Here is a 12,910-nt window from a genome sequence, read left to right on the forward strand (position 1 = left end):
ACATTTTATCTCCCACAAACATAGTTTGAAGATCTTCTGAATTTAAACGCATGATTGTGGTACAATTATTATCAATTCAAATTATATTTGTGAGAGATAAAATATGTTAAATGAGATTTCATTGCGTAGATCTCGAAAAGTTATGTGAAATCAAAAAAAAATCATCTGATTTGGATACCCGAGTCACAAGTTATGACCTTCCGAAGTTTTACGATAATGAAACTGTCTACGTGGCGCTGACGTGGCACGAGTCCCGTCAGTGTCAGCGACGGGACTAGTCCCGTCAGCATATGTGACATGTTTGACTGCATTACTTTGAAAAAATTTATCCAATCAACTTTAACTGGACAATTCTTTTGCTTAAAAATTTTAAAATGGTGCTTTTTCCATTGTTATTGTCACAGTAAAGCCTATCCCAAAAGAATAGAGAAAAATGCCGCAAAAGGAAAGAAAAAGATGTTAAACATTAGAAAAATTCAATCAGACTTTGTCTCTGTGTCGTGGATCGGAAGTTTCTCAAAAAAAAACCTCAAACTTGTCTACACATTATAACGCCAGCAAACCCCCCCATAATTCTACATGGACGACACGTATATCTCTATATTCTCTTCACCTTCCCTTCATAAACCACCCCTTCATGTTCATAACTCAAACCCCATTTTGTAATGCCATCAAACAAAGCTATGGGAAACAAAACCACCCTTTTGCTCTTTCTCCTTATTCTTTGCCATGAAGTGGCCATAACAATAGGCTTCCTTGAAGATGAAGATTGGAGGATAGAGTTGGAAAATAGAGAAGAGAGGCCTTCAAGTTCATCATCAGATCATATGTTTTTGATGCAGAACTCCAAGAGTGTGGTCAAGACTGATGCAGGGGAGATGCGAGTATTGAAAAGCCAAGGTGGTAGGATTTTGGATAGACGCATGCACATTGGCTTCATCACTATGGAACCAAGGTCCTTGTTCGTTCCTCAGTACCTCGACTCCAATTTGATCATATTCCTTCTTAGAGGTAATGTAAAGAATCAATTCAACTCAAAATCTGTTGAGCGAGAGCCTTTTTAATATTATTCTCCGATACACCCAAGAACAAGATACAAGCTTAATTTTTTGTTTACCTTGTAATGGATCGAACTATTCTCTAACAAATTCCTCACTTTTCATGGTAAATAGTAGTAACATACATGCTTGTCTTTTCTTTTGAAAGCAAAAATTAATAGGGAAAAAGACAAAAGAAACAACCCCACTTGAGTGATCTAACTATATATTGGAAAATTTGATAAGGGTTTAATTTTGATGCAAGATTGGTGTGATAATATGATCCAAACATATATCTTTAAATTACATATTATCAAAGATGTGTGACTATCATAGGAGTCTAATTATTTTAATGAAGTATGTGTAATGATAAGTCTAAAAAGCTTTAGATTGAAAGTGCATCAAATTATAACTCATAAGAGTCAACTTGGAAATTTGTTGCAGGGGAAGCAAAGTTGGGATTCATATACAAAGATGAACTAGCGGAAAGGCATTTGAAGATAGGGGATGTATATGTAATTCCAGCAGGTACTGCATTCTATTTGGTGAATATAGGGAAAGGTCAGAGACTTCAAATCATTTGCAGCATTGACACCTCAGAGAGCATTGGAGTAGATAACTTCCAGGTACATACATCCATATAATTTCACATCTTCCACTTTATTATTCTTTGTTATCATTTTGAAATCGTGCTATCTTGTGACTAAGGTTTGACATTCTTCAAATTTTTCATGGATCATGCAGGCCTTCTATATTGGAGGAGGAGCCAATCCACAATCAGTGCTTTATGGATTCGAGCCTGTGATCCTTGAAACTGCATTTAACGTGAGCTAATATAGTAATATTACAACATCATTTTTCATTATGCAATAGGCTAATAATAGCAGTAGATACTTGAAGTGAAGAACCAACCCTCTAAACACTAAACACAGAAACACTTAACAAAATTTCTTTTATTAATTATCAATAATAGGAATCAAGAAAGGAGCTAAGGAAAATCTTCAACACGAAACTAGATGGGCCAATTGTGTTTGTGGATGAGTCTCTTGCCCCAAGCCTATGGACAAAATTCCTTGACCTGAAGAAGGAAGACAAAGTGCAACAACTAAAGAAAATGGTGCAAGACCAAGAAGAAACTAGTGAAGAAGAAGAAGAGAAGCAAACAAGTTGGTCATGGAGGAAGCTCTTGGAAACTGTATTAGGAAACGAGAACAAGAAGATAGAGAACAAGGGCAATGCTGATTCCCCTGACTCTTACAACATCTATGACAGAAAACCAGATTTCAAAAACGCTTATGGTAGGAGCATTGCACTTCATGGAGGCGATTATTCTCCACTGAAAACAGCTGACATTGGCGTTTATCATGTTAATCTCACAGCGGTATGCAAACAATAAGGCCTTCAATATTTAGGTGTAAAAAACCATGCAAATTGTTTGTCATTCTTCTTCTTTTTTCATGCAATTTTTTTTTTTTTTCTTTGGCAGGGTTCTATGATGGCACCCCATGTGAATCCGAGAGCAACAGAATATGGCATAGTTCTAAGAGGTTCTGGAACAATTCAGATAGTGTTTCCAAACGGAAGCAATGCAATGAACACTGAAATCAAAGAAGGGGATGTGTTCTTTGTACCGAGATACTTCCCTTTCTGTCAAATAGCATCAAGAAGTGGACCCTTAGAGTTCTTTGGTTTCACCACTTCTGCAAGGAAGAACAAGCCACAGTTTCTGGCTGGTACTATGTCCCTTCTTAGGACTATGATGGGGCCTGAGCTTGCGGCTGCGTTTGGTGTGAGTGAGGACACTCTGAGGCGCGTGGTTGATGCTCAGCATGAGGGTGTGATACTTCCCTCTGCATGGGCTGCACCTGGAGATGCAGTGAAGAAGGAGGAGGAGGAGGAGGACCCTTTGGAGTTGAAGGAAGAGAAGGTGCAGATGATGCAGCCAAAGGCTATCAAAAGCTTTGCCAATGATATGGTTATGAATGTTCTTTAGTAAGATCATTTAATTTGGAATAGACTTATTTGGTAGTGCTAGTGCCTAGGGGAATTTTGTTTTTGTTTTTGTTTTTGTTTTTTTTCCTTTGGTTGAGATGTGTTTATGTTCTCTAGTTGTCTTGAGTTTGTGAATAAAAGCTACTTTCTTCGTCCATTGAATTCATTCATATCCGATTTCTGGCTTTGAGATATATTACTTATATATCAAAGTTTTATTTTATATATAATATAAGACCATCTCAATCTTATACATATCTGCAAAGGAACATTTGGTGTACAGAAAAATGATGTGATAAATTTTAATGTGTACATGGCAACTATAAGAAGAGAAAGCAAAATAGCTGGCATCCTCTACTGAATACTAAGTAATGGTCAACTTTGAATCGGTGGTGGGGTTCTAAGAATAATAATATTTTGGCTCTTCCTTTTGTAATTGTATCAGTGTGTGGCATGTATCTAGAAATCACACGTGGCATGTTAAGTCTGGTCTACAGTTTACTTCTAGGTTTCAGTATAAGTTCATGGATTCAAAACTTTTTTTTCTGCTAAAGAATTGCCATTGCATTTGAAGTTATTCAAGCCATGGCTACTTAGAAACTTTTGTGAACTATCTGATAGTCTTACATTTAAGCTCTGTATGAAATTATTTCCTGAACGAAGAAATATATAGTCTTTTAAATTTTAAGGAGAAGCTAAACATGGTCTTTACATCATAGAGTAATATCTGGTTTATGCGTTGAGTAGTAGTCGAATAGTACTAGTTGAATAGTACTAGTTGCATCTTGTTCAGTGAAACCAATTGTTTTTTACAGGCGTTGGACATCTCAGATTAGTGATTGTTTTTGGGTTGGGCCTGAGATTAGGCAAGAAGAGTTCTGCTCTGTTCTGACCAGAATTTTGTTAATAACCACTCTAATATAAATTCAATGAAGCAACAACTGGTACCATAGAGAAGTGGCCATAAACTGGATAGTCTTGATCAATTTGAAAGATCATTTGATGCAGTGGAAATAACTGAATTTGGGAAAGACAACGGAATTCATAATTGCCTCAATTTTTTTTTAAAAATTGTCTAAATATTCAAAAATTAAGACCACTTTAATGTCCCTTTAAAAGTTTTTTTTTTTTTTCTCTTCGTAGACTTTTTACATATTGTCAACTGAAAAGTAGGATTTAAAAAGTTGTAGTAAATTGGTAGTGAAAAAAATAGGATAATAAGAATATATTATCTCTATATTAAAATACTTTATAAGAAACAAATCAAATGTCACCACATAAACATTTCATAACACATGACTGAAACAGCAACAGAAATTTTCATTTCTATTCTAATATTACATAAGTGAGTCTCACTTCCTGGGAAATATTTACTATGCTCCAGGACCACCTAATAATTTGGTGCTCCCTCTCACAACATTAATTTTTTCTTTTTCATTTTACCCCTGCTATTTTTTTTCTTTTACAATTTTACCCTTCCATTTACACTAAGAGACCACCTAAAAAATGGTGGTCCCGGACCACAATAAATTCTCTCCACTTTGTGGCTGATTTCCTTCATCTTTTTTTTTTTTACTTTTCTTTTGTGAGCTTCGAAAGCTTTTTACTTCCCTGCCTACCCCAATTTGGCAATTGAAGGTATATCATCAGAAACGCGGAAGCGCATCGTACCGATGCGATGAAGAATGAATAACACCGCTTTGATTACCTGAGATGAAGCAGCGAGCGTGACAGTTTCTCACGTTCTGTTCTCCTCCTCAAGCCTCACGATCTGTAGCAACGCACCACGAACGGTCGCAATTCCGCTCTACGGTTGATCTTCCAGGCTATGACTCAAGGGGGATCAGGTGGTCGTGTGGGCAACCGTCCAGATGATAACGTCTGCCTCTTTGTGTTTCTGATGTCTGTAACCCTAGGAGGCAAAGGGAGAAAAGTGTGCTTATATACCTGCCTAATTCAAAACTAACCCTAAGCTTCATGGGTTAGAATTAGTCTTTGGGCTTACTCTCACTGAAGCTATTGGCTTAAGTGAAAAGAGCGTACTTAAACCCAACAATCTCTCACTTGCTCTTTTGGACATAAACACAAACTTGAGTTCATAAACCCAAGACAATGTAGCCCATAAGCCATTATACAACCCATCCCTTGTCTCAAGCTAGCCTGAGGATCTACCATCTGTCATTCATCAAGGCTCCTGATAATCTTTGAAAGATTATCTAATTCGGTGCTACTCCACTAAAAGCCCGAACGTGAACTCCAAGATTAATGACCTTTATAAGATGAATATGCATCACCCCTTTGTAAAATGTCTAAATTGATTAACAAGTTTTCTGTAACTCAATCAATTATTTATTTCCTTAGTCCCACATTGGTTGTATGTGCAACTAATGTGGAGTTTATAAGGCCTTGGACACTCCCACCCTTTGAGCTAGCTTTTGGGGTGGTGTATCACAAGGTTCTTTACATGGTATCAGAGCTTGATCCTCACCGCCTCCTACTTTAAAGTGAAATTAAAATAAAAAAGCACAAAAGGTACACCAAAAATTGGGCCTGTGCATTGTCCACCCTTCAAGCACAATGAGCTCTCGTGTGAGGGGGCGTGTTGAGATATATAGTTCCACATTGGTTGTATGTGCAACTAATGTGGGGTTTATAAGGTCTTGGGCACTCCCACCCTTTGAGCTAGCTTTTGGGGTGGTGTATCACAAGGTTCTTTACAACTACTTCTAAGTAAATTGGAGTTTGTTTTCAATTGGATGATTGTGGATGCAACCTTTGATTCATGAGCAAGGGTTCTGGGACATAGAAAAGAGGAAGCCTATTGAGAAAAAGAGAAGGAACAGTGACCATTTTGTCACGCTTGACAAAAAAATTTACCAAACTGCCACGCCAACAGTAAGTTTTGCTAAAATGTCACGCGACATATTTCGTTACACTTGTGTAGCGAAATATGTTTGCAAGTAATTCGCTACAAAGTGTAGCGAAATATGCCACGTCAAAATGCACAGAACCAAAAATGTCACGTGTCAAGTAGGCAGAATTCAAGCATAATGCGCTACACAGTGTAGCGAATTTCTGCCTGCTTGACACGTGTCATTTTTTGCTGACTGTGCATTCTGACATGTCATATTTTGCTACATTGTGTAGCGAATTACTTGCAAACATATTTCGCTATACAGTGTAGCGAAATATGCCGCGTGACATTTTGGCAAAATTTACTGTTGACGTAGCAGTTTGGTAAATTTTTTTGACAAGTGTGACAAAATGATCACTTTTCCAAAAGAGAACATTCGAGTTAAATGCACCTTCAGTTCGAAACCTTGTGGTACATATACATTCCATTTAGAAGCATATGTGTTGGAATTTAGGATGAGCAGACAGTGCACGTGCTTTTTTTTCTTTTCTGCCTCTATTATGCAGCCTTATGGAGACCTGATGCTTAGAACGTGCATTGAAGATTTTTTTGCCGAAAAAATAAAGTTATTATAATATTGGGTAAAGGAATTCTCTAGTCAATGGAGATAAAGTTATCTCCAGTGAACTTAAAAAGACGTCGTTTTGGAGCAAAAATCAAGGTATTTTGTAATTATAATATATTGCAGGGTTATGTTAGTCTTTTGATTATAATTTTTTAATCTTATAACCCAAAACGACATCGTCTTAAGCTCACTGGAGATGACTTTATCTCCGGTAACTGAAGAAATATGTTTTCCTATAATATTATTGATAGAGAAGTTTCTTATATTATTTATTTATACATAAAAACAAATAGAAGTAAGCGGACGTTTGGTAGAGGAGAAATTTTTTTTTATTCGGGAATCACGATTTCCAAGAATATGATGAGAATATGAGTTTTCTGATAATGTTAACAAAAAATTATTTGATAAACTAAAATATTCCTGGAAATACTGGGTTAATTTTCTTAATTCTATGTTTAGTTCTATTAAATTTTTCCTTGTCATAAAAATCTTAAAATACCATCTTTGGATAGTATTCCTGGAGGGTATTTTTAAAAAAAATTACACACAAAATAATATCCCGAGAAATATATATATATATATATAAGTATATGAAACTCATACTTTTTTTTTTGTGCACATAAATCTTATATATTTTTATATATATTGAAGATAAATTTATCTCCTACAATATGATAAATAATAAACCCAATTTTCAATTTTGTTATAACTTTCCCAATAACTTAACTACGGATGAATTTATTATACCTTTAACAGTCTCGTGAGAATATTTTGAGCTTTGAAGTGGGAACAATGCTAGAGTTCATTTTTTTATCTTGTGCTTAATTTTACTTTATCAAAAGAATAGCGTAGTTTGATTTAAAAGTTTTATATATGTTATGTTGTAGGACATTTGTAGTGTTATGTTACTCTAATACATTTGATGTGGGTCTCACTCAAAAAGAAAAAAAAGGCAGGTCTCATTTTTCATGTGAGAGTAACATGACACTAAGAATGTCATGCAACAAGATATGTATAAAACCCTTGATTTAAACTCTGAATCACTTTATTATATGTTGTGAAATGTCATACAACCATATCTCCCAAAATTTATTGGGAGTAGGGGTGGCAATTCGTGTTCATGGGTCGGGTTCGGGTCGACCTGTGTCTGACATGAACACGAATAGACTCAACCCGAACACGACACGATTAACAAATCGTGTTATAAAATTCAACCCGTACACGACCCATGTATAAAGGGTTGACACGATACAACCCGAATTTGAGGGCAATTTGTATTTTACACGGCACGACCCGACCCGACACGACTCGACACGACCCGACCCGACACGACTAAACAGAAAGTGATATTAATTCAAATCATATTAAAACTGTTCAATCTAATTCAAATCAAAATAACTTACTACATTGAACTCCATCAATCCAACATCAAAACATAATTAAATGCAACCTACAACAAATGTCTCATTGTTACAGCAACTTCTTCCACCAAAATACAAATTAAGATCACAAATTCAAGATCATTTAACTGATTAAAAATTTGAAATATAAAAGTCATTATGCAACTGAGTAATTTTGAGCGCCATGATCAGCTATTGAATGTAGATTCATGTCCATGATATCTTCTGTCAATTCTTCCAAAGCTATTGCTGAGTGCTCTATAAAAATAAAAATCAAATGAGTTAATTAAAATCCTTAAAATAAACAGTTAATGAACAAGTGATTGATAATGTATATTACCTTGCTCTCCATATAACCAATCTCTAGTGCAAATCAATGCTTCAACTATGTCAGGTTTGAGTGAACTTTGGTATTGATCAAGTACTCTTCCTCCAACACTAAAAGCACTTTCCGAAGCAACACTAGAAATAGGTATCCCAAAAATATCTCTTGCCATTGCAGCAACTTCTGGATACCTAAATTGATTAGCCTTCCAATATGATAACACATCCAAGCTAATATTTCTTCTGTCAATCCTTGGATCCTCTAAATATAATTCAAGCTGAGTCTTTTGTGGCACAACCACTTCATGAAAAGTATCAAATTCCTAACAATATTATAAAATAAATAATATCAATAAATATACAAAAGAATATAAACAATTACAAGACAAATAATTATGTTAACTTACACTCAAAACATCTCTAGATGTAGTAGAAATTGAGGTTTCATCAATTGTCTCACTCCCACCATCTCCAGCCCTACTTGTTGAAGAAATAGATGAATAGTTTCTGATTCCATCATGTGCATACTCATTAAACAAGGAAACCAATTTGTCTTTCACCTTTGTTGATTCGTTCATCCCATCATCACCATACAACTTATTGTAGCACCATTCAACAAAACTCATCTTATATCTAGGATCCAAAATGACAGCTATGGCTAAAATCATACTAAATTCAGACCAATATTTGTCAAATTTAGTGAACATCTTTTCAGCCATATTCACAATATAAGCATCATCACTTTTCAATCCTTTTTGTAATGTCAGATGTGCAGTAAAAACATAAGGAAAGTAAAGATCTGCAGTTGGATGCTTGGTTTTAGAGAAGATGCAAGTAATATCATAAAATACATGCAAGAACTCATTGATCTTTTCTATCTTGTCCCATTCATCTCTAGATGGACAATATTTGTAGTTGGAATCACTTAACTCAAGGTGCATGAAGGCACGTTTATAGAAGAGTGCACTATCAAGCATGAGAAAAGTAGAATTCCATCTTGTTGGAACATCTTGCCTGCAACCTCTTCTAGATGCAAGAGAACTTTGAGCAACACACTGCAAAAATTTTTGTTTCCTTGCTTGTGACCCCTTCACATACTTAACACTTTCCCTAACTTTCACAATAGATGCATCAACCTCTTTCAATCCTTCTTGAACTATCAAATTTAATATGTGAGCACAACATCTCACATGAAAAAACTCACCATTGCATAAAATTCCACCTCCAATCAACAGTTGATCTCTCAAAAATTGAACACAAACATCATTTGCAGAAGCATTATCCAATGTAATTGAAAAAAATTTCCCATCTAACCCCCAATCCTTCAAAAAGGTGTGAATTTTTTCAGCCAATGAGATTCCAGTATGTGGAGGTGGCATAAACCCAAAATTTAGAACTCTTTTATGCAGATGCCAACTCTTGTCAACAAAATGTGCAGTCAAACATATAAATCCATCAGTGTTTAAAGAAGTCCATAAATCAGATGTTAAACTAACTCTACTGGTATTCTCCTTTAACATATTCAAGCATCTATATTTCTCTCTTTTATGCAACTTAACACTATCAGCCTTCACTGTGTTTCTAGTTATAATATTCAAATCTGCACGCAAATATAGAAGAAGAGCTCTAATGCCTTGCCATTCAGTAAATTGAAATGGCAAATCATGCATAATAATGGCAGCTATCAATAACTCCCTAAATTTCTCATGGTCAAATTTAGGCTCTAAACTGAAGGAGCTATTTTGAGTTGAAAGCATCATCTGCCCAACATCTCTAGTATCTCTTCTCACACATCCATCCAAATGTCGCTTTAAATTACCAGTGCCATATTTACTATCAGCCATGTATAATTGATCACAATACTTACATTTGGCTTGAATTTTACATCCATCCTTATTTATTGGAATGCGCTCGAAGTGTTGCCAAACCTTGGATACTAACTTTCTCGGTTTCTTTGTTGGCACCTTTGTGCCTGCTGACCCAGCTGTATTATCACTCTCAACATTTGCATCTTGAACATCAACCTCGTGATCCATCATATTCTCTCCACTGCTGTTGTGTGATTCAAAGTCCATCTACATGTAAAAAAGAGAAGTTAGAATATCTATTATATAAATGAGAAAGCAAAATTCAGAATTTACATATATTATATATGGATCACAAACTTAAAAAGTTTCATGCACAAACTATTCCAATGCAGTTCCAAAGACTAGTGTAAGCAATAGCAACTTTAAATCCCGTGTGTCTCAAAAAACCAAATCAGGGAGGGAGAAAAAATGCACAAACACAAGCCACAAAGAGGAACAATAGAGACGAGAGTGATGAGCTGGAGAAAAAAAATCTTGTGTGTGCCTCTGATACAAATACAATCTCAAGAAGAGAGCATCATGGATCTAAGAAAAATACAAAAAAATCTTTAGAAAGAAAGTAACTTCTGAATATTCTCTTACATCCTCTCAATACACATATCCTATTTATACAAATTTCACATAACTCCTATTTAACTATCTACAGCCAATGATATCTGATATTTGATTTCTGTTACAACTCTAACTAACTAACAAAACTTCTAACAGAGTTGCTGTTCTTACAAGGCCTTCAACTCCTAGTCCGTAGCAATTGCCTTCCCCTCCAAAGCGACCATGTCCTCAAGGTCAAGGAGAAAAAAAGATGCTGAAAAACGTTGATGTATTGTACTTGGATGAATTGAATGGTGTCCAGAATGTTCTTGGTGATTTGGAAAGTGATTGGTTTCCCCATCTGCAGTCTCTCTTTATACAACACAATGATGAAATCAAATGCATAGTCATGAATTCAAGTCAACATGCTCTTGATGCTTTCCCCAACTTGGAGTCATTGTCGCTCGATAATCTAAGCAATTTGGAATATATTTGCCTAGGTCCTGTAACTGAGATATCTTTCTTAAAAATAAGAGTTATCAAAGTACACAAGTGCGATGGAATGATATGTCTCTTCTCAAATTCAATGATCAAAGGACTTCCTCATCTTGCTGATATAGAAGTTTCAGAGTGCAAGCTCATGGAGGCAATTGTGGTTGTAGAAGGTATAGAGAATCCTCACCTAGAATTTCCTGAACTACACTCCCTAAACTTACAAGGACTCCCCACATTAACCATGACCTGGTTGGACAACAGATATAACTAATAATAATAATCCGCGCATGCATAAAACAACAAAAAAGGGGGAAACAAATTAGCAGAGGACCTTGTCTACCACACGGTAAATCACAACTTCAGGATGAAGCTAGATATGGTCAATCTGAATCAAAGAAGAATCATACAAAGCTAAATTTTTTTTCTCACCCTTTGATTCATTTCTACTTTTTCTGAATTGGGTAATCAAAAAGAAGGTAAGAGAAGAAAGAGTTAAAAAAAAAAACTGACCACTATGCGCAATGGACGATACGGTCAACCTTGAGAGCAAACAAAAGAGTGAAGGAGAAGAGCAAGGTATGAGCTGTCAGAGCTTGGAGGGATTTGGCCACTCTTCGTTGTCATACAACTTCCAGTCGCGGGTTTCTAAGGAACAGAGACGAGATCGACCCCTGGAGGCGAGAGCAAAGAGACGAGACGGGCAGAGAGAGGCGAGAGAGAGAGAGTTGCGCTGTTAAATGGAAATTGGAAACCCTAAAGGGCTAAGGCGTTTATTTTTTCCTTTTATACCACGAAATAATTAGTATAATAAGTAATAACTTTAAATTGAACCAGATTTTTCACGGGTCAAATGGGTTCACGGGTTGACCCGTGACCCGACACGATTTTTTTCGTGTCACTATTTTCCAACCCTAACACGACCCATTTACTAAACGGGTTGACCCATACACGAAATTTTCGTGTCGGGTCCGGGTCGGGTTCGCGGGTCGTGTCACAAATTGCCACCCCTAATTGGGAGGAGGTCATATCTAATGGTAAAAGTTCAAAAATTTCATCATGATTTTGTTTTGAATCACTTATGATCAGACCAACACAATATGGGCTGGCTAAAGTGTATCGGACCAAATCACATACGGTTAAAGCTAGAAGTCTTTGAGTTGGGTTATCTATTTTCTGGGCTGGGAGTTGTTGATGATGATGGGGGACTTTGGTTCTCCTTTAGCGCGATGATCCTGACTGGGGGTACCTGCAATGACACTTCGACGCTCAAATCAGTATCAATGTCAACTGTTATATGTATTCTTAGTGAATTAGATGATAATATATGGACTTGTATCCTCTGTTTATATAGTAGTTTTGATGTCGCCTTAGGAAGGCGGTAAGGCCTTTGATTGGTTGTTCAAGGGCTGCAAGTTCAGCTGGTGCTTCCATAGTCTTATCTCTTTATGTCAGGCTATCTTGGTAGAGTGGTAGCAAGATGGTGCTGTCCTCTGCTTAGTTGTTCAATGGCGCGGTGGACCTTTATTAGTTCCTGTGATCGCTTCCTTGTCCCTGAAGTTATGTTAAAGGTCGGTTTATGCGCGATGGTGACATCGCGCTTAGTTATGCGCATTGGAAGCCATCGCGCTTCATTCTGGGCCTTGTGGGTTTGGGCTTCGTTCTCTGTATTTGGGCCTTTGATGGGCCTAACATATTTTATCTAGATACACTTATATTTCTATTTTTTTAATTATTTATTCCTTGTAATTTTTACCATCCAAACCCATCATTAACTCTAATAGAAA

At 36.3% G+C, this 12,910-nt stretch overlaps 2 protein-coding genes across 2 annotated transcripts; one reads left to right on the plus strand and one right to left on the minus strand.

The window, feature by feature from the left end:
- Positions 1 to 675: 675 nt before the first annotated feature.
- On the plus strand, positions 676 to 3,030 carry LOC133303171 (vicilin-like seed storage protein At2g28490). Its single transcript, XM_061503047.1, has 5 exons — positions 676 to 1,011; positions 1,482 to 1,663; positions 1,782 to 1,862; positions 2,011 to 2,418; positions 2,524 to 3,030. Exons 1-5 carry the CDS (start codon positions 684 to 686, stop codon positions 3,028 to 3,030), a joined length of 1,506 nt encoding a protein of 501 aa, XP_061359031.1. The 5' UTR covers positions 676 to 683.
- A 5,035-nt stretch (positions 3,031 to 8,065) lies between these two features.
- On the minus strand, positions 8,066 to 10,876 carry LOC133303172 (zinc finger BED domain-containing protein RICESLEEPER 2-like). The gene is made up of 4 exons (XM_061503048.1): positions 10,856 to 10,876; positions 8,640 to 10,307; positions 8,249 to 8,555; positions 8,066 to 8,166 (listed from the first exon to the last, which is right to left on the minus strand). The coding sequence occupies exons 1-4, from the start codon at positions 10,874 to 10,876 to the stop codon at positions 8,066 to 8,068; spliced, it is 2,097 nt and encodes a 698-aa protein (XP_061359032.1).
- Between the last annotated feature and the right edge of the window lie 2,034 nt (positions 10,877 to 12,910).

The sequence above is a fragment of the Gastrolobium bilobum genome, unplaced genomic scaffold (genome assembly GCF_033153095.1).
Source record: "Gastrolobium bilobum isolate Gb01-03AN ecotype WA unplaced genomic scaffold, APGP_CSIRO_Gbil_v1 utg20955, whole genome shotgun sequence".
Classification (NCBI taxonomy): Eukaryota; Viridiplantae; Streptophyta; class Magnoliopsida; order Fabales; family Fabaceae; genus Gastrolobium; species Gastrolobium bilobum.

What these genes read in the sequence shown, in the direction of transcription:
- LOC133303171 (XM_061503047.1), top strand. Translation starts at nt 684, where the DNA reads ATGGGAAACAAAACCACCCTTTTGCTCTTTCTCCTTATTCTTTGCCAT. An exon ending in TTGGAGTAGATAACTTCCAG is followed by an intron (nt 1,664 to 1,781) that starts GTACATACATCC and finishes TGGATCATGCAG; the next exon opens with GCCTTCTATATTGGAGGAGG. An exon ending in TCCTTGAAACTGCATTTAAC is followed by an intron (nt 1,863 to 2,010) that starts GTGAGCTAATAT and finishes TATCAATAATAG; the next exon opens with GAATCAAGAAAGGAGCTAAG.
- LOC133303172 (XM_061503048.1), bottom strand. Translation starts at nt 10,876, where the DNA reads ATGGTCGCTTTGGAGGGGAAG. An exon ending in TGGTCGCTTTGGAGGGGAAG is followed by an intron (nt 10,308 to 10,855) that starts GCAATTGCTACG and finishes TTTTACATGTAG; the next exon opens with ATGGACTTTGAATCACACAA. An exon ending in CATCTAGAGATGTTTTGAGT is followed by an intron (nt 8,556 to 8,639) that starts GTAAGTTAACAT and finishes TAATATTGTTAG; the next exon opens with GAATTTGATACTTTTCATGA.